Genomic DNA, 19,685 nt, shown 5'->3' on the forward strand with positions numbered 1-19,685 from the left:
TTGAACAAAAATGCTCAGGGACTTTAACGTCTGAATCAATTGATTCTGGGCAGCAATTCAGCTAAGGCTCTGTCCACTATGCTGACTCAAACCTTTGTCCATCTTTTATTTCTTTTACTTCAGAGCAATACTGTAAATCATGTTTGCGAGAATGAAATTTCTGTCTTATTGTAACTATAGTGTAGCCCAGAGAGGGAAAGCAGTTGAACAAGTGGTAAGAGAACCAAAGAATAAGTTGGCTTTAGTTGAAAGAGGGCACTTTTTTTTTTCTTGGATTAGCTTAATTTTAAAACTTTCTGGCTTTGGACAAGAGAGTTCAGCTTTTGTTACAGGTACAAAAATAGAAGTGGTGTGAGAAAGGTTTGGCTGTTTCCTGATTCTTTGTCTTCATGTTTTAAAAAAAGCAGCATTGGCTGTTATGTATGCTCTGCAGCAGTCATCCCAACACGCTGATAAATGGCCTTTTCCCAGGCGACTCTTAATTCTATGTCTTCTTATCCAGCAAATGCACTAATCTCCAAATATAAATATATTAACTCGGTCTTTTTGGACAAAGCACTAATGAATGACACATGGGCACTTTGATTCCTTCCACAACATGCACCCTACTCTACAAGCAACCGTGTCTCCATGTGCCTGTAAGCATGGACCCTGTCCCATCCTGGACTTGCAGCTCACTTCTGACCTCTGTTTTGTCTTCTTTTCACAGTTGTGCAGCACATCAAGCGCCACAATATCGTTCTCAAAAGAGAACTGGGAGAAGGAGCCTTTGGGAAAGTCTTTCTGGCAGAATGCTATAACCTCTGTCCCGAGCAGGACAAGATCTTGGTGGCAGTGAAGGTAAAAGAATCTAGGGTTTCCATTATTAATTCATGGTTGCAACTAATGCTATTTTATTTGTAAATGATCGTGTTTGCCTATTCCGTAGCCCAGTGTAACTGCTCTGATACATGTGGAAGGGTTCACTAGGCTAATGGAGTGTTAAGAGAATGCAATATTTGATCTTGCTGTGGATTTTAAAATGAGAGCTAAATTTCACAAGGAGAAGGGGGAAACAGACTGTGTCACAAAGGGGCAAAATCTTTTATGATCTATCTAAAATATAATTAGTGAAAAATAATGTCTAGGTCATTAAAAATACATATATGTATGTCTAAAAAAATAATTTATTACTAGCTAAGTGGATAGGTTATGTGTATAATTGCTAGTCAAAGAAGACCTTTCTTTCTCAGGATTGTGCTCTTCTTTTAGTCAGCCACTGAAATTATCTGTGGCTAATTGTCATTAATATAGCTGCCAGGAATGTTATAACAAACTTGTGGATAATATGTGCTGTTAAACACTGGCTGGACAGAAATCCGGAAGTCGTGATATGTCATACCTGGAGGAGTGACCTTTGATTACACAGCTCCAGTCAACTCTCCCAAAGTATAGTCCAGAGGAGGAGAAAACTACATGAAAACAGCCATAACCTTGGAGTTTCAAGTATACAGAATAGTTCCTGCATTTCTGGGGGGAAAAAAAGGGGGTTGTTTGGTTCTTCTAAAGGGCACAGACTGCGTGGTACATTGGGAACCTACCAAGGAGTAAGAAGATTTCCAGCTTGATCTCAGAGCCTGGACACCAAATCTGCTTCACCGTACTAAGCCACCAAAATGGAAGGGCTGAGGCTGGTTGTTGACCTCAGCTATGCATGTATGCTAGAAAACAGTATAGGTGAAACTACACTTTAAGAGTCTGCAAAGTCTCCCTGGCAACAATCTCTTATCTCCATCTGTAGTGTTCTGCCAAAAGCCGAACAAGGTGTTCAGCATTTGAAGTATCTCATTATTGCAGGGGGAATACACATTTAGAATTGGGGCTGTGCCTAGGGATCAGAAAATAATTTTATGTGACCAGTCACAATTAAGCAACCATGTGTACATTTTGGATCAAACCATACAGTAAAAGATATTGAGTAGGTCATCTTTTTGAATTTGGGAACAAGGAATAGAGTTTTGGATCTGGCAGTGAGAGAACATGAGAGGACGATGGACTTGTAGAGTGCTTTCTTGCTCCATCAGAAACAACAGGTTTTTGGGGATTGCCAAGGTTACAAGCTTTTTGATACCTGGGAGTTGTTCAGTCACATTGACTGGTGAGAAAAAATTAAGCCCTGAAGGTATGTATCATAGACGGAGAAAGCAAGAGATAAAAGATGACAAAACTAGATCTGAATGAATTTTCTATTGTATTTTGGTGAAGCTAGATCCTCTATCGCTTCAGGGAACTGCTCAATAGCAAAATAGAAGTCTTTCCATTTACTTGCCTCCTTTGAAAGTCCTGACCAAATGGAGTCTAGCACTTCTGCTGTTAAATGCTGCACCATGATTGCTCTCTGCTGCTCTGTCTCGGTGTAATTCACAAGCAAGTGCATTGAGCCTTTAAAGAGATAGATGTCTCCATGGATTTAGATGACAAATCTATCAGATTTCTGCACCAGTTGTCAAACTTTTTGGACAGGTTATGCCCATTTTATGTTTCTCACATTGGCTCTTGAAGATGTGACTGGCTGCCATCAAAGAGCAAAGTTTTTGGTGAGCAGTGCCATTGGATTGATTGGGGTTAATTGCCTAGCACTTCTCTCTTTCACCATGGTGCTAACTGTGGCTCACAGGTATCTTTCAGTCACAGTGGAGGTCAAGGGATGGACCTCACTGGTGTGCAGAGAGCTAGCCAGAGAACTGTGTCTGGACCACACTGCTGGGCACGGGGTTTGGCAGTGGAAATGTGTGATTTTTTTTGTATTAGTCTTAGAGAAGCAGACGTGGATGCCAGCAGTAGAGGGCAGCTCCTCCTGGCCCACAGCAAGGGTTTTAGAAAGCTTCACCCCCATGGGCAAAACCACAACACACCTGTCTCCGTGAAATAGATTTGGTGAGCCCAGTGGGAATATGTACTTGGCGAGGAGTAAGGTGGTGCCAGGAGGATTTTGGCAGCGAGGAGTCACAGTTTCACCCACACAAGGTGGATCAGGATGGCTAGTGGTCCTCACTGGCTGCCTGTGCCTGCTGGGTGCTGGGCAACTGCGTGGTTCACACCTGGCCCTGAGCATCACCCCATCTGACTCAACATGCATCCTTCTCCTTTTTGGCTGGCTGGTATCCGAAATGCTGACATTACTGCAGCAAATTATTTAGGAGCTAGGAGTCCCGGAAAAATCTGGGAAGACATAAAATCAGGCTTAGCATAAAAAAGGAAAAGTGCTTGAGCTTTTGCTCCTTGGAAGAGGAGAAAAACAATCTGTTTAAATTTGTTTTGACTGTTAGGCTTTTTGGGGGAGCACTGAGTGTTTGGAAATGCTTTCTGTGGGTCAAACCCTGTGAGCAGAGAGCTTAACCACAGGTCAAGCTGGTTGCATGGGCACTGAACTAGCCTTCCCCCTGCGAGAGTTTGCACATCACATCAGAACACCATTTGCTGCAGGCACTTTTGGAGAACAGAGGGTGGGGGAAGGAAAAATTATCATTTCCTTGCAGGCCACTTTGCCACGCCACAGTAGTTGTTCAGGCCTGGATTCGTACTGTCTCCTCATAGGGCTGGATCCCCAGGCATAGTCTTGCACTAGTTTAATCTGGCTGGAGCTGGAGGTGAGGATGACTGTCAGGGCACAGGTTAGCAGCTGCCTCTGGCTCCCCTGTGAGGCTGGAGGGGGATTCACCCTGTGCTGTTCCAGGGTGGTGCTCAGCTAGCAGACTGCTATGTCTTTGAGGTGAAGAACATTTCCATGGCATCTGCAGAGGGAAACCAAAGGTTTCCAACTCTTCGGGTCTTCAGTTCAGAGAACGGTCAAAATCACCGCTTCATTTCTTGAGGAAATGCACCACTCAGCTCTTGTATGGTGATGGGGAGCAGTGGCAAGGCTTTCTTAGGGGAAGGCTGAGACTCTATAAAGGACAGCTGTCATGAGAGTTTCATTACCAAGTCATACTGATGTTGGTGAGGGCCACATCCCCCTACTCTTGCTCTGACCCACCTGTGAGTGCAGCTTTGTGGTGTTGGGGTGGACTAAGGAGCTGGCCAGTTTGCACTCACTACAGAGCACAGGTCTGCAGAGATTGGATAGTACGTGGATACCTGGGCAAGGACTCTGTGGAGGAGAATAAGCATGGCGTGGCGGTCTGGCTGTCACAAGGATGAACACAGCAGATGTGGAGCTCCTGTAACAGTGAGGGGGTCCCGCTGTTGCCCAAGGGAGTGTGTCCCTCCTCCTTAGCTGCTGGCCTGAGTGGTTGGAAAGTACACGTGGCTGTATCTCAATTCCTACTGGGGAAAACTCCTATCAACTGGTGAGAACGCTTTGTATGCAGAGCTTTGGCATACTTGTCAGTAATGATAATAATAATGAATATGTCTTTTTCTCTCTTTGTGCTCTTATGGTTTTATTTTGGTTTTATTTTTTCTGTTGCACTGAGAACAAGCTAAATGCATTAGTCAATGCCATTTTTATGTAAATTCAATGTACTTATTAATTTTTTCACTTTCAAGTCTCCTCCTTGCCTGATTGTGTCAGCTGTCTTTCATGCATTGTGTCTATTCTGTGTGCTGCACGAAATAATGAAAAGGGGGTTTTGCAATGGTGGGTGTTAGAAATTCAAGTTGCCCCTTGGTAGTAGAAACCCTGCCTGAGTTTTACCTGGATTTTAGACCTTTCTGCATTTTGCTGTTTGACAGAAAATGTGTAATTGCCATGGCAACTGCTCTGTCATATGATAATTCTGCTGTTTCTGTGAGATAAAAAGCCTCTTCTGAAATATACAATATGCCATCCTCACACGGCAGAGCTGTCAGCATTTTTACTGTCTTTCCAGGGAAGGAGCCTGCTGGAAAGACTATCAGCCTATACTTCTCCCTGTGAATTTTTTTCCAGGTTGCTATTATTTAAAAATTGTGTTTATATTAATAGTTTTTCTACTTCTGTTGTTGAGAAGAATTACAGTCCAATTGCTTTACACGTGAAACCACCAGAGGAAACTCAAGTGACAACAGAATTGTTCCCAGTGAATTAATTATATAGCATAGATCGGACTGTGGGTTGGTGCCTGTATCATGTTAAAGCATCATCCCAGAGCCCGGAAGCATTTCAATTCCTCACTCGGTTCAGATGTGATTGCGTGGGGACCATAGTGCAGAGCCAATTTGATATCCACCTTAGATGATATAGCTGTGTATACTAATATATCATGGCTTTTGAAGCTTTGATGGTGCAATATCCTTGTTGCATCATTATTGGTAAAACTTGTGGAAGAAGGGTTCTGGGCCTGAAGACTCATAAGATTCACAAGTGGGTCTCTCAGGGAAGGGACATCTGTGGCGTGCATGATCTCTATTGCCTCTAGGATCCATAGAGCCTGAAATCCACAGGGAAAAGCCCCTGAACTTGGTAGATGCCTATCCAGTCTGCCCTGCTTCTTGTCCCCCCATCTGAACCTTATTATGGCAGCTATTTATTTTTTAAGACCTACGGTTGCAGTTTCACAAGTAAAGCAAGTGTTTTCTCCAACAGTCATCTTTTAGTCCCTTCTTCACACATGCACATGTATAATACTAGAAAAGTGGACAAAATTGTCTCTGTTGAAGAAAAAGCTTGAACAAACCATGACTACTGCATCTAAAACCCATTTTTGATGGCAGAATGATTGCACAGTATGAACTTGTTCTGTGTCTGTTGTGTTAAGTGTGGTTGGTCCCATGCTCTGTATATGAATTTGGGGTAGAAAATAAAGTGACTAGATGGCCAGGAAAAACCATCTTTAGTTAAAACAATGCCACTACTTTTGTGTCTCACCTTTCTTTGTATTAAGTCTAGGTGTAGTTAAAATCCAGAGGTACAGAGCCCAGACATCAGGTTCTGTGAATAATAATTTGTGAACAATGGTAACCTGCTATCTTTCTCTTACTGTTTTAAAAATGTTGTTTGAATTAGTATAGTGCAACCACAGTATCTTTTGAAGGTAGAGCCTAGTAGTGGTTTATTGTCAATTATAATTATTCCTCATTTAATTGGTGTCAGAATTTGCTTTTTTTTGGTGCATGAAAGTGTTTCCTTGCTCAGGAAGTGTAGTTCTTAAGAGATCTGAAACTGCCTATGTGTGGCAGTTAAATTAGCATAATTTCATTATACAACATTTAAGCTTCCTATTTGATCCAGTGTTGATACATTTCCTTCAAAATGAAAATATGCAAGAATTTAGAGCTCTATAAATAAAAGGGGGTGAGAAAAATTGACACTCCAGAATGCTGATCTACATCTACTTCCTCTCTGTCTATTGATTTAGGATTGATCTTCCAGTTACTTATACATATGCTTAATCTTGGGTGAGTAGATTTACTGAATTTCAAAGGAGTTTCTGGCTGAAGTCTCAGGTTGTAGGTTCTGGTCCAGGGATGTACCCTTGTATAAATCTACCTAATGTATAGCACACCATAGGGGCCAACATCAGCAACAGCAACATTAGTAATACATAAAGAATGCATCTGTGTTCCCACTAAGTATTTTAAGCAAGCAGAATTTTATTTTAAAGAACTTATGAGATGGGTAAATACCAACAGGATACTAGGGTTTGCCTGAGTTAAACACTAAAGGGTATGAACCAGCTGTGTACTAGTCTATTTTTTGGATAAGATCAGTTTATTTGTTCTGTGTTTGGAAAACACTTGGCACAGTAAGATCATGAGTATTCCTACATCCTCTTACAAGAAAAATCATTGTTTGGCATGACATGCAGCAGGAGAATGAAAATTGTATGGCCATTATTTAATTGCACTTAAACTTCCCAGCTGCATTTCTAAAAGAGTTATTAAGGAAGTACTTCCTCCATCCTTTTTGCAGTACCCTTACATTGCCATCCCACATGTTTGCTACCTTCTGCGAACATCTCCCCTTCCTTACGTTTTTGTTTTCTCTGCCAGACACTGAAGGATGCCAGTGACAATGCCCGCAAGGACTTCCACCGCGAGGCAGAACTGCTAACTAACCTGCAACACGAGCATATCGTCAAGTTCTATGGCGTCTGTGTTGAGGGTGATCCGCTCATCATGGTCTTTGAGTATATGAAGCATGGAGATCTTAACAAATTCCTCAGGTAAATCCACAAACATGTATTGTGCTGCTGAGCCAGAAGTGGGCAGAGAAGGTAGGTGTTACTGGTACTTAATGTCAAATCAACTACTACCTCTGGAAAATGCTGACACCTAGGAGAGCAAATCTCTGCAACTCATCTTCTGTACTGGGATGTGGGACTTATTGTTTATTTGCCTATTTGGAAGTACCATAAGTCAAGCCTTATGATTTGCACCAAAGGAATGGGAACCAAGGAAATACTGTTTCCAGTATATTTCAGTTTATTCTGAAATGTTTGGTTATAAATCTTACAGTAGGAATAATTTTCTTGCAGGATTTCTTGTAGCACTTAGGAAGATACCCCTCAACACCTATCGCTATCTGTAGGCATCTAAGAGCTTTTGAAATCTAACCCCTTTTCTCTTCCGTCCTCTCAGTATTTTGGAAAGACTGCGATTAATCTGAAGCAAGAAAACTGTGAGCCGTGGAAACTTCAGTGCAATGGAAAATGCTTCATCCTGGGGTCCAGATTAGGGCTTTATTTCATAAAGCTGTTCAGGAATGTTCATTGGAAATTGAAATTTGGCAGTAAAGCAGTCATAAATAAATAGATGATACCTAAGGTTCACAATAATAGGTAACTCATGAACCAGGAAGTTATGAACAGCGGCCTTGTGTATGTGCCGTTTCCACTAGCCTGCATTCATTGACATAAAAATAAGCAGTTAAGAGACAGCTTTTGCTCCTAGGTAAAAAAAAAAAAGTGCATAAGGGACTGTTCTTTCAAGGTCTTCTATGTCATTTTCATTAAAGGATATCACAATGGCATTTCAATGTACTGAGATCTCTCCTGCTGAAGATAGCTAGGGGTACCACCATTTTGGAAAGATATCTGTGACAAAGCTGTAAAACAAACAAAACTGATGTCCCTTTAAATGGGTTCAGATTTTCTATCTGACTGAAATGGCTAGTGACTGCTAGTGTCACCATTTATGCATTTTTGAAAGCCTATGTGAAATGAGTTTGCTGTCTTTCTAATCTCTGCTGAACAAATAGCCACGCCGCAAAAGCAAATGACATGAACTAACATCCTCCTTTACTGGCAGGGCTGCCAGGTTTGGCAGGGAGACTGGCGCCTGAACTGGGACACAGAGCAAACACCACTACTTTTCCCAGACTGATTGTCTCTCTGGTGGAGGATTTAAATATATTGTTTCTGATTGGCCTTTTCTTACCTTCTAACTCTGTTTTTGAATTATTGTACAGAAAGGTAGTTTAGCAGACAGTATATTTCCTACTTCAGGTCTTCCCTTTTTTTTTTATTATTAATCAGCCCTTGTCTTTAGAACATGAAATGATTACGCTGGGACAAGCTGTTAAACCTAAGGTCCAATTTGTCATTCCTCTCACATTTGCTGCAGCTTGTGCTGCAGATCAGAGGTTAGTTGTAAGCCGGCTGTAAGAGCCTGTATTTCTTACCCTGCAGCGCCACCAAAGGCTGTCGGGGAAAAACGAATCGGAAATTTAACCCAAGTGAGCCGTGCTGTCTGCATGCAGCCAGAGGCTGTTTCAGATCTAGGACTAAAGCCTTAAAGTCATGCCTGCCCTGTGCTTGTTCTGGCTCATGGAGACTGATGTGGATCCAAAGAAATCTCTGTCAATGTTCCTGGCTGTTGCAGACACTGAGGAGCACCTCATTTACAGCCAATACCAAGAGGACAAGCGAGATGGATGGAGTGTTAAGAATAATCCAAAAGTTTCATTAGATACAGACCATGTCTGCAAGGAAGCTAGCGAAAGATAAAGAGTTCTCTTAATTCAGCAACTCAGAGCTTCATGTCTGAGAGCAGTCATTAAAAAAATCCATGCAATGAAAAGGTGCAGTGCTTTTCAATAGGAATTTGCCTATGAGTCTTGGTTGGAGATTTCATATCCTGCCGTTTATTCCCGCCCAACCCAGACCAGTTGCATGGCTGCCTTTATGCACTCTGTGGCAGAGAGCTCTTTGGCTGGTAGCAGGTGCAGTCCCAGCAATGCTACGCACCCTCCTTCGTTTCTTTCTCCCATCTGTCACTTTGCTCGTGAAGTTCTTCCCTTGGGGCAATTTTAATTTCATATTTCTAATACGTAGTGTCAGATTTGATCCCACAGATTTTGATTAATTTACAACTCTTTTCCAAACTCCTGTGCCCTTCCCCTAGGGATGAATTAAGGCCTCACCTCTATTGATTAGAAAGGTGATTCTCTGAAACTCCTCTTTGCAGGAAAGAAGAACTTTTGTGAGAAAATAAAAATCAGTTCTAGAGTCTTCTTCCAAATAAAAAAAAAAAAAAAAGGTTGAGGAGGGAAGAGGAGAGGTGGTCTCTTAGAATAGTCTGTGGGAATGGAATAAAAAAGGCTTCTGAAAATGCAGAATAATGGAATGGATGGAAAGGGATATTCAGAATACTATAAGGTGTGTCAAATGAGGAATGATTGCCAGATGACCTCATTAATTGGATAAGGATTAGCTAGTAATGCCTACTATAAAATGTTGTGTGTAGGAATGTTTATGTCTGTATTTTCAATATACTAGGATGTTACACATGTATACCAGAGCTAGCAGAGTTAAGATGGCTGAAGCACATGTGTTCCACTACTTTGCTGGGCTTTCCAAATGCAGAATGGCTATTCTTCTGCTGGAGTATATACAAGTTTCTCATTCATCAGTCGATTATTATATCTTGGGGACTTGCTAGATCTTTAAAAGCTTGTATTTCTGAAGCTGTTTAGTTGTTCCAAATAGTGCATGTTTTGTGTCCTCTTCCTATTGTCAAGAATTCTTATCTCACGCAGGGCTCACCTTTGGTGATAAAATAAGCAAAAAGGGTTTCCTGCTGTGCTTTTGGATAGGAAATTAGAAGTGTAAATCTGAAATTGCTGCCCTTGTTGGTCAGATCGCATCTCAGAAGGAAGTTAGCTCTTTCTTCTTTAAGAAAAGATGGAAGGGTCAATGGCCTGTCTCCCTGTAGAAATCAAGGAATGCTGGTCATAGGAAAAGTGATGCTATGCATGCCACTTCATTACCATTCACTCTTACAGAGTGATAAGGTTTTCCTCAGTTACCTAACAGCTACACTTGCCAGTCTTTCTCCAGAAAAGATTACCAGAATAGAACAGGAGAAAGGTGGTGGTTTTGGACAAAGCGGTATTATTATGAATATGTGTCTTACTTCTGTAAGTAATATAACACCTGTTGTGTAATGCTCTTCACACCACCTGTCTTTCATGCAATGAAGGAAAACAGTAAATGAAAAAAGCCAAGATACAAATTTTCACCTATGTCATCAATGAATTTGTAGGCCTTTTTGTTACTATATTTGAGCAAGTCACTTGTGTGGTTTTAGGCTCACTAATGCCTTCCACCTCTCCAGCTTATGGCCTATCACTTAATTAGCTTGTATTTTGGGGCAGGGCACATGGACCAGATGCAGTACTGATGGCAGAAGGCAACCGTCCTGCTGAGCTGACTCAATCCCAGATGCTTCATATTGCCCAGCAGATTGCAGCTGGTATGGTTTACCTGGCATCACAGCACTTTGTGCATCGGGATCTTGCTACCCGGAATTGTCTAGTTGGTGAGAACCTACTGGTGAAGATTGGGGATTTTGGAATGTCTAGAGATGTGTACAGCACGGACTACTACAGGGTAAGTGAACTGCTGTAATTGGTAATAACCTAGGTCTTGTTCAGTCATCTTACCACATTGATGTGACTGATTCTGCTTTTACACTCAACCATCTGTCTGTCAGGTAATTTAGAGGCTAGCATATGGAGAACCTGGTTTTGAGCTACAAAGTTTTGGTAAATTTGGAGATTGTTAATCAGCGTAAGATTAACATGTCCTGTTGTTTATATATGTTGGCTTTATATTCTAATAATAAATCACAGAAAGGTCTTTTTCTCTGGGCAGAAATTTTGCATGTTTGCTTGGCTTTAGTGAAGAAGAAGCAGCAGCAGATAAAAAGGAAGAGTGGGTAATCAAATTTGGCCCAACACTTTGAAGCTCTGTTCTTATATGTTCTTATATATTGCTAAGACAAATGGAAATTGTAACTTCTGTGTATTGTATAATGTTTCAGTGTACTAGAGGAGGTGTAAATACTGCAGAGCAGCACTGGACCAGTTACTTTACTCAGGAAGAGACTAGGTGAGAAATTGTTATATACACAGCACCTGAAAGGCTGTCAGTAGGTTTTTCCTGCTTGAAGTCAGGTCTTTAGTCCTACTGCTTATGGCTGAACAGTTGTCTTGTGGTGGGTAAGTGTAGCCCATCATCCTTGTTTATTCTGGCCCAGGCTGTTTTCCCTGAGTTATGTTGCCATAAAATTATCTCTGAATTTTGCAAAGGGCTTCTAGGATCACTCGGATAAACAGGACTGTGTACATTAATTACTGTTGCTGATGTTGTCTTTGTATTATGTGGCAAGTCAGGTAGTTGGCAGCATTTGCTGTTTCCTTCCACATTTGTAATTTCATGATTGGAACTGAAGCTAAGGTGCCTGTGGCTTGAGGAAGGCAATCCGTGGCCAAGCTGTTAGTTTATAAACCCTAGAGTTTATCCTGTAAGACAAGCCACTCAGCATCTTTAAGCACATTTTCTATATCTGCCTCTCACATGACTTGTCGCCAGTGAATTCCTTATAGATAAAATGAAGATCTCATCCTTAGCCACCCAATTTGGGCTGCTGCTGTGTCCATAAAGGAGAGTATCTCCTCAGCATCAGTATTTGTGGGATGCCCGGAAAGAGATTGTCTCTACATCCAGCTGAGGCTGGACAGGGCAGAGGAACCTACACACAGGAATTATTATTGAGTGTTGTTTCACTTAACATCTGAGAAGTAACAATCTTCTCTGTTCTTTGTCTTTTCTTCCAAAGGCCAACCTAGTATTTAGTAAATATATGAGCCAGATTCCTCTTATATTTTGTTACTTTGGAAACTTGGCACTTCAAGCTATTTGGTCAGTGTAAAACAAGCATGACTGCACTTCAGAACTTGGAAAAATACACAGAACAGTAATCACTGCTTCTATTTGTGTTTGTGAGGACAGCAGTGAGCACCAAAGGCCAGGGTTTCTTGATTTTGTATCTGAAGTATGAGCAATACTTGTTGGGACTAGAGGCGCATCTCTGTTCTGTACTTCAGTGAGACTGGACTTGTTTACCATGTTCGTCATTAGACTTAGGAATGAATGTCCATGCTTAACAGTAAGTGTTTGCAAAGGCCTTGACAGTTTGAGGCAGCATTTTTGAACAATAAATGCTCTGCTTATTTTTGGAAAAACTTAGTAACTCACTGCTGCAGAAAAAATACCTGTAAAAAGGGATGGAAGTTAAGTAATCCTATGGACTTCTTGGGAAGGACTGAGGCCTGGCACAGCATGTGATAGTGTACAGACTCCGGCATCATCTTACCTGCTCATGTACCTCTGGGTTTAATCCTTCAGTCTTACACATGAGCACTCAAGCAAAGCTTCTACCCAATGAAGCACAAATTTAGAATAAGACCCTTGACCTGACGGAGACAGGGGTTCACCAAAGGAAATTCTGGGTAACCTGGATAGTCCTTGGGTACCTCTCAAAAGAGCTCATTCAAGGGTACGCTGCATTTCTCACTGCCTCTTATACAGAATCACTCTTATCTTTCCTTCTTCTCTCCCTCTTCATCACTTTTTTTGAAGCCAAGGAAGGATCTGTGGGGTGCAGGGTGTAACAAAGGAGAAGAAAGAAGGAGTAGTGTCAAGAGGGTGAAATCATGGATGTGAGAGAGGGAACAAACAAGGCAGGAAAGGTAAATGTAGAGAGGTGTTACTAAACAAGCGTGAATGAAAGGAGAAGGACGTAGAAAAGTGTCAGAGAGGATGAATGAAGATGTAAAGTAGCTTGACTCCATACAAGTTGGTGGTGTAAGCTTGCAGTATGATGGATGGGTATGAAACTTAAAGTTGGGTAGTGGCTTGTTCTGCACAGTGAGAAAAACAAGAAGGACCATTTATCTGGCTCCTGATGTGCCAGCTGGCTTCTAGCTGGTGCAGAAGAGGGACAGCCATGGCCTGCCATGCCACCATATTTCACAGTGTTGGAAGTTACAGTTGAGCCTATGAGGTTTTGGCCTGCCCTGCTTGGGCTATGTGTGGGCTGGTCAAAAGCTGGTCATGAAACAGTCATGGCTATGATGACTTTTCAGACAGTTGCCTGGAGATTTATATCCATGGCAGGCCTAAGCAATGAAACTGTCAGCGATGACACTGGGATGGCACTGACCTACCATACCTAATTGTTTATAGCAGGCTGAGTCTTTTTAACTGCTCAGGCTTAAGCACATACATAGAAGCAATTCCTCCCCAGCCTTGACAGCTTTATCTGATGTTTGTTGGAAGGAATTACACAGCTCCAGAAAGCTCTGCAAGAAATGGTTCAGCATTTGTTTTTATTAATACAATGGAATTAGTTTTTTGGGATTCTACCACCCTGTCAGGATGTTAGATTTGCCCAAGATGATTATTTATAGCTTGCTTCTGTAACATAAGGATGATCCCCAGTCCTTGTTCCCTGTTAGATCATTAATGACATTCTGCATTGAATCAGCTCAGTTGTTAAGAGATGCTTCAGGGAAGAGGGGCAGAGAAATAACCCTTGGGCTGGGAATACATGTGATATGGGGCCCTGATTGCACAAGCTTTCCTTTTTCTCCTCTGTTCTTTTTTCCTTTCTTTTTCATCAGGCAGGAATCTTGTGGGTGGGGGGAGCCCTGGTGTATATGCTAGCATTCAGTGTAACAGCAATAGTTTTCAATAGTCAGGCCAGATGAGCTTGGGGACATGAAGAAACTGCAGTGGCTTTTCTTACCCAACACTACTGTCTACCCCAGGCCAAAATAAAACAACTGTCAAGTAATTAGTTTGGTCTGTGTGCCAAACAGCTCCAGAGACACTCTGTTGCACTGCAGTCCTTGTAGCACAGTAGATCATTTCACGAAGTTATTTACTTGCAGAGCTTAGGTCTCAGGTTCATTAGTGGCTTTTATTTGTTTTGTTGATGTCTGGGTTTTTTTATTTGGACTCCCAACCCCCACAGGTCAGGGTTTCCCATCTTTCCCTCTGATACCCAAGTAGTATGACTCAGCAGCAGCTTTCAGTGGCTTAAAGTATTGATACTGAAGCATGGGAGAACTACTTTGCTAATAGTTGTTCTTGCACACAGAGATAGTGTATCAGGCCCCTTTTAGGCTTCCAGTTCAGGTTTGCAAGTGGTTGCTTAGTCCTTGGTCTTAAAATACTTTTCTGCATTTCTTTATCATAAGCAAAAAGCTTAAAAAAAAAAAAAAAAAAATTGTCTTATCCCAGTATTTGGAAAAACTTAACAGGGATATGCTTTAAATATGAGCCAAGATTTTGGATGAAACTGTGATTTCACCAGAGTAAGCAAGAGCTTTGCCATTAACTTCATTAGGACCAGAATTTCACCCTTCCACATTTTTATGTTTGTCCAGTGCAGGATAGAGACTGTTTCTGATTTAGATTTATGGAGCTCAGTTGTGTAATCTCTATTTAGCTATTGTATAACTTACTTGCCTTTATGCAACAGCGCAAGAAACAGTGGAGAAAATAAGGACTCCTTACTTTCCTCCACTTGTACAAACCGCACAAGGATCTGTCAAAAGACTGGGGCTGTTCGTGAGGTTTCCATCTTCCTTTAGGTCCAACTTGCCCTGAAGCAAGAGATGTTCATAAGTCACAAATTAGTTTCCTCCACTTCTGGTACAGATGGGGCAGAAGAACCCAAGCAAATGTGTTTCAATATAAAGTCCAGTGACACGGTTTCACTTCAAAATCTTCTGCATATTTTGTAACATGTTTTAAAGACAGCATAGCATGTAGGACTGGAAGAAGCAACATAGGTTACCAAGCCCAAGCCTTCCACTCTTGCAGGAAGCCATGCAGTAGGTGTTAAGGGTAGGAGGAGCTACAAGAATCTCAGACCTCCTCAAGACAAATAGAAAACTCCAATACTCATTAACACTTCAGTCCCTTCTATATGAGGCACCAAACCCCATAAAAATTTCAGTCTGCCAGTGGAAAAGAGGAGGAGATGTTAAGGGTATTAACAGTGTCCTAAGCCCCTAAAGAGAAGTTATGTTTGGCAAAAATTCCTGAGAGATCTTAGGAAGTCAGTCACACCCGACACACAACGGGAGCTGACAGCAATCCCCATCAGTCTATCTCAGTGATAATTACCTTCCAAACTGGCAAACTGTGTAATGCTGTAAGTGCACAAGCCAGCTGCACCAGTCTGTGGCATTACTGCCAGTGGCATTACTGGGGTTTGGTGACGCCACTCAGAGCACATCTGGCCCTGTCACCTGTCCTCAGTGCCTCAGAGCAGTGTGGGAACTGAAGCTGACCAAGAGCCAGATCATACAGCAAGAGGGGAAACAAAAATGCAGGCGACTGATGCAAGTCCTGAAGAAAGACTTTAGTTAAATAAATAAATACGGAGCAGCCTGCAAAACACTGGCAAGCTTCTTCTCCAATGTCTCTCAGGTATACCACAAAATTGGATAGCAGCAGTCTTGTGTCTCTGAAGCTTGAATTTCTAACTCCTGGATCACTCCTGTCCTGTCACACAGCCCCTTGCATCAAAGTAGACGTTGCAAATAAGTAGGATCCTGCTGCACAGGCTTTCCCCGGAAGGCTGCTCCCCAACCTCAATGGCTGCGAATTTTCTTTTTTATCAGCAATGTGGCCAATGTACACCTATTTGATCACATTATTCTCTTCCCTTCCTAGTCTTTACCTCTCAAGTGTATTTAGAAAAAGTAGTCCTGTCACTTCCTGGGCTGTTTTGGAGGGTTAAAGGCGGCACACTGTCAGGAGAAAAGGTTCTTCATTTTTCTTCTCCTTATAGTAGCCTTCTCCCATGACTTCCAGTGTGTGAAACAGCAGATTCAGTGTCTCTTTCTGGTGCAGACATCACTAGGACTGTGAGCAGTATTTTCCAAATGAGATTTTGTACATTCTTGGATCAGAGGTACTTCCCAGCCTCTAATGAAAATGTGCTGCACAGTACATCCTAGACTCGCATAGCCTGTGTCATTGGCTCACAGTCACTGTATTCTCAAACAGTGCCCTGGGCCACTCTCATGTTCCACTCTTTCCAAATGAAGAACATCCCCTTTTTTTGAAGTTTTTTTGTTTCAATCACTCAGTGAATGACTTTGCAGTTCATACTGGCACATTTTGTACCTCTAGTGGTGGAGAAAGATTGTTGTCTCTTATTTTTAGCTTCTTTGGTGGTTGCTTTTTTTAAAAATTAAAAATCAGGTCTTGTCTAATTTGGTGGTGAGTAAAGAACTAAAGAAACAGAACCATGGTACCAAAAAGTAAACAGCTGAGGGAGTGAGAAAGATTTGCAAGGAAGTTTCATAGATTTTTGTGGCTTTGTGTCTTGATGTTTTGTTTCTTGATCAGTTCTATTTAATGTTAATGTTAAGTGGATATTTTGGGAAAGGATGTCTTTTTAAAACATAGACTTCCCATGTGTTTTCAGTTAAGATGTGAGAAGTTATTATACTTCTTAGCCTCCCAGGAAGACTTCCAGAAAAACTAAGAATTACACAATTTGCTGTTCCAGGCCAATTTTAAAAATACCCAGCTTTCAGATCTCTCTACACAAAAAGGTCAAACCCCCTTTTGAGAAACAGTTTTGACACTTGGGACTATTATAGACCTCAGCAAACAGTCCCAATCCAGACCTCCGCTGTTCCTTAGTGAAGTCAGAGTAGCTAGCAGTTTGAATACAGTGAAATAACATTAGTATTAGAGTAGTGAAACGGCAAAGACCATCTTGCCTGCTAGGCATAGTCCTTCCTTCATGTGTGAGCATAATACTGTAGAATGCTGTATTTCTGGCAACTGCATAATACACTTTTCTGGTGACTCCCTATATGAAATATTTGCTAAAAGATAGTGCTAGTAAAATAATCACCAGAGAGTGATCTCGTTTAAGCTATTTCCAGTATGAAATGCCTATTTGCAAAGAGAATTAATGCATGACAGCAAGGGGCTAAAAAAAGAAAAGTCTGGTTTATCATTATTTGGGCTGTAACTAGCCAGGCAAGCACCACGATACAAATGTTTACAGTGTGGAACAAGTGTCTGTCTATTCTGAAAGGGCAATAGCAGCAAACACCTGCAGGTCTCAGCTGCCACTACAGAGATGAATACCTGTGTGTGGGAGTTTGGAGGAGGCTGCACTAAAGAAAGCAAGAAAGAGTTACTGAGAAGTCAAGCAGCTTGTCAAGGCATCCTCGTAGGTGTGTTTATTGAATTGTCACAGTTTGAAGGCACAGTTTGAAGGCTTTTTATTAGCTGCTATTTTTGCATCCATTGCTCAAAAGGAAATTATCTGCTTCCCTACATGGACTTCTCTGCTCTCCTCCTCCGTCAGAGGCTTATTGCATCATGTGTAGTGCTGGGGAGGACAGAGGGTTCCAGCAGCCCTGGACGACGTGCACAGATGATTACATGCAACTGGAAGCAATACAGGAAATAATGGGCCAGCTAGGGAGATGTAAATCCGAACTAGGTGCCTTGAAGTCAGTGCAGTAACTCTGAACTTAAAGTAGCATAATTGCAAGCAGAATTAGCCCTAATGATTTTAGAGGGCTTTTAGGAGCTTCCTAAAGGTCACCACCATGTCAGCATTTAGAAAGTTGTATGCAGCAGGACACGGCTTTATCCTGATGCTAAAGGATTAGCAGCATGGCTTGATGTGTGTTACTACTTGGCCATGACAGAGTATATTCTGTTATGTGCAGGAAGCATGCTCTTCCCCAGCTCTTACTTACACATCCCTGACTGCTGGTGTTTTGTCTGGAACTGCAGTTTTCTAACCTGCTCAGTTCTACACAGAGAGGCCAAATTTAGCTTTCTCTCAAGCAAGTACAGTTCCATCTTTTTTAGCACGGCTACAGATGTAGTCACTTCCCAAGTGAAGTTTTCTCATCATCTTCACACCAGGGTCATTGGTCTTACTTATAGTTCTGTTTCCATCTGCTTTCACTGACACAGATCCTAAGAGGGAAGTCCAAGAAAGTTTTCCATATTAGTGCTAGGAGACGAAACATCATATGTCCAGCATGCATAGTGTGCTGTATTTAACAGTGCGTTCTTACTAAACTCCATCTTGCAGGGTTAGTGACAAGACAGTAATACAGAAAATGAGATTTTTAACTGGGAGGTTGTGACATACTTTGTTTTGCTAGATTTAAGCACCCTCTCACATGAAATGTGCAAGTGGGAAGCCAGCTCCATGGCTTCTAGAGCACATTCTCCTTCAGTCTGTGAGATCAAAGAGTGTAGAGAGGGCAGAAACAGAAAAACATAATGACTAGGTTGAAAAATGGAGCTGATTAAAAGACAAACTAGAGCAGAGAGACCTTGCTTCTGTGAACAGTTACTTGATTACCCATTGAATTTTGGTGTCTTAATTATTCCTTTGTAAATCCACCCCCACTAGATTTACACCAGTGTGGTTCTCATGAAGGATGTCAAGAAATAGGTTCACCTTGAGAAAGTAAGTTCAACCAGGAAGCAAGCTAGAAACATATGCCAGAAATTGCAGAAATCCTGTTGAACCACACTATAGCTAAAAGCTCTGAATGTATGTCAATCAAAAAATCAAAGTGTTTGGAAATTTTCAAATGGAAATTTTCCCTCTGTTTGCTCCTGTTAAAAGCTTTGAGAATTTACTGTTTGGTCCCATTTTGGTTATAAAACAGATATTACGTTTTTCAACTGGGTGGAAATTTTGGGTTTCCCACCCCATTTTTAAAGCATTTTAATGATGTTGTTTTCAGTGGGGTTACTCCTGCTGTATGCAGTCGTTAAGATCCTTAGGATCCATATGCACGCCTATAGAATAGCAGGAAGTTTACACAGTCAGCATCACCGGTGGCTGACACAAGCTTTTCTGTTGAGGGGCTCTTAGCACAGATGTTCATTAACTTTAAAAGTCCTTTTAAAATTATATATACAAAAACTGAATCATTCTCAAAAATAACCACACATATGGATATAAATTGCAGGAAAGCAATGATTCACACATTGAAATTAGCTTTACGAACTGCAATTTAGAGAGCTTTGCAGAACTCTGATCGAAATCGGCTCATTCCATTAAGTAGCAGTATAGCCCTTCAAAGCCATTTTTGCAGGTGCTGAAATGACTTGACCGCTGTTTAGACCTTCAGTGCATAAGAGGGCAATGTCTTTAATCCCAATCCTGTTCAGCAGTTGCTAGATTGTAGTTGGATTATTAGTAGAGGCTTTTTCTGTTGACTTTATTAGAGGCAGTGTTTTGTCCAGGGCTTCAGAAAGCGAAAAGTTTACAGGCAACATTTTCTAGAGACCAGGCATACAACAGCAAGAGAAATGATGAAGTGATTTCTGTAGTTTTTCTTCCTGGGCCAGGTCTTTGTGCAGACTGTTAATGCCGTTTAGTAATTGTGGAGAGGAACAATGTGTAAATATCTGGAGAGAGAG

General features: G+C 41.5%; 1 protein-coding gene across 2 annotated transcripts in view; it reads left to right on the forward strand.

Moving 5' to 3' along the window:
• NTRK2 (neurotrophic receptor tyrosine kinase 2) overlaps positions 1-19,685 on the forward strand; it is a 206,705-nt gene that overhangs the window by 152,505 nt on the left and 34,515 nt on the right. For both annotated transcript variants that reach the window (XM_075021595.1, XM_075021588.1), the window contains 3 exons: positions 710-840; positions 6,952-7,124; positions 10,556-10,790. In XM_075021595.1, the coding sequence (XP_074877696.1) occupies positions 710-840; positions 6,952-7,124; positions 10,556-10,790 (539 nt within the window). The remainder of the gene's footprint in view (positions 1-709; positions 841-6,951; positions 7,125-10,555; positions 10,791-19,685) is intronic.

Source organism: Buteo buteo, chromosome Z (assembly GCF_964188355.1).
Source record: "Buteo buteo chromosome Z, bButBut1.hap1.1, whole genome shotgun sequence".
NCBI classification, from domain to species: Eukaryota; Metazoa; Chordata; class Aves; order Accipitriformes; family Accipitridae; genus Buteo; species Buteo buteo.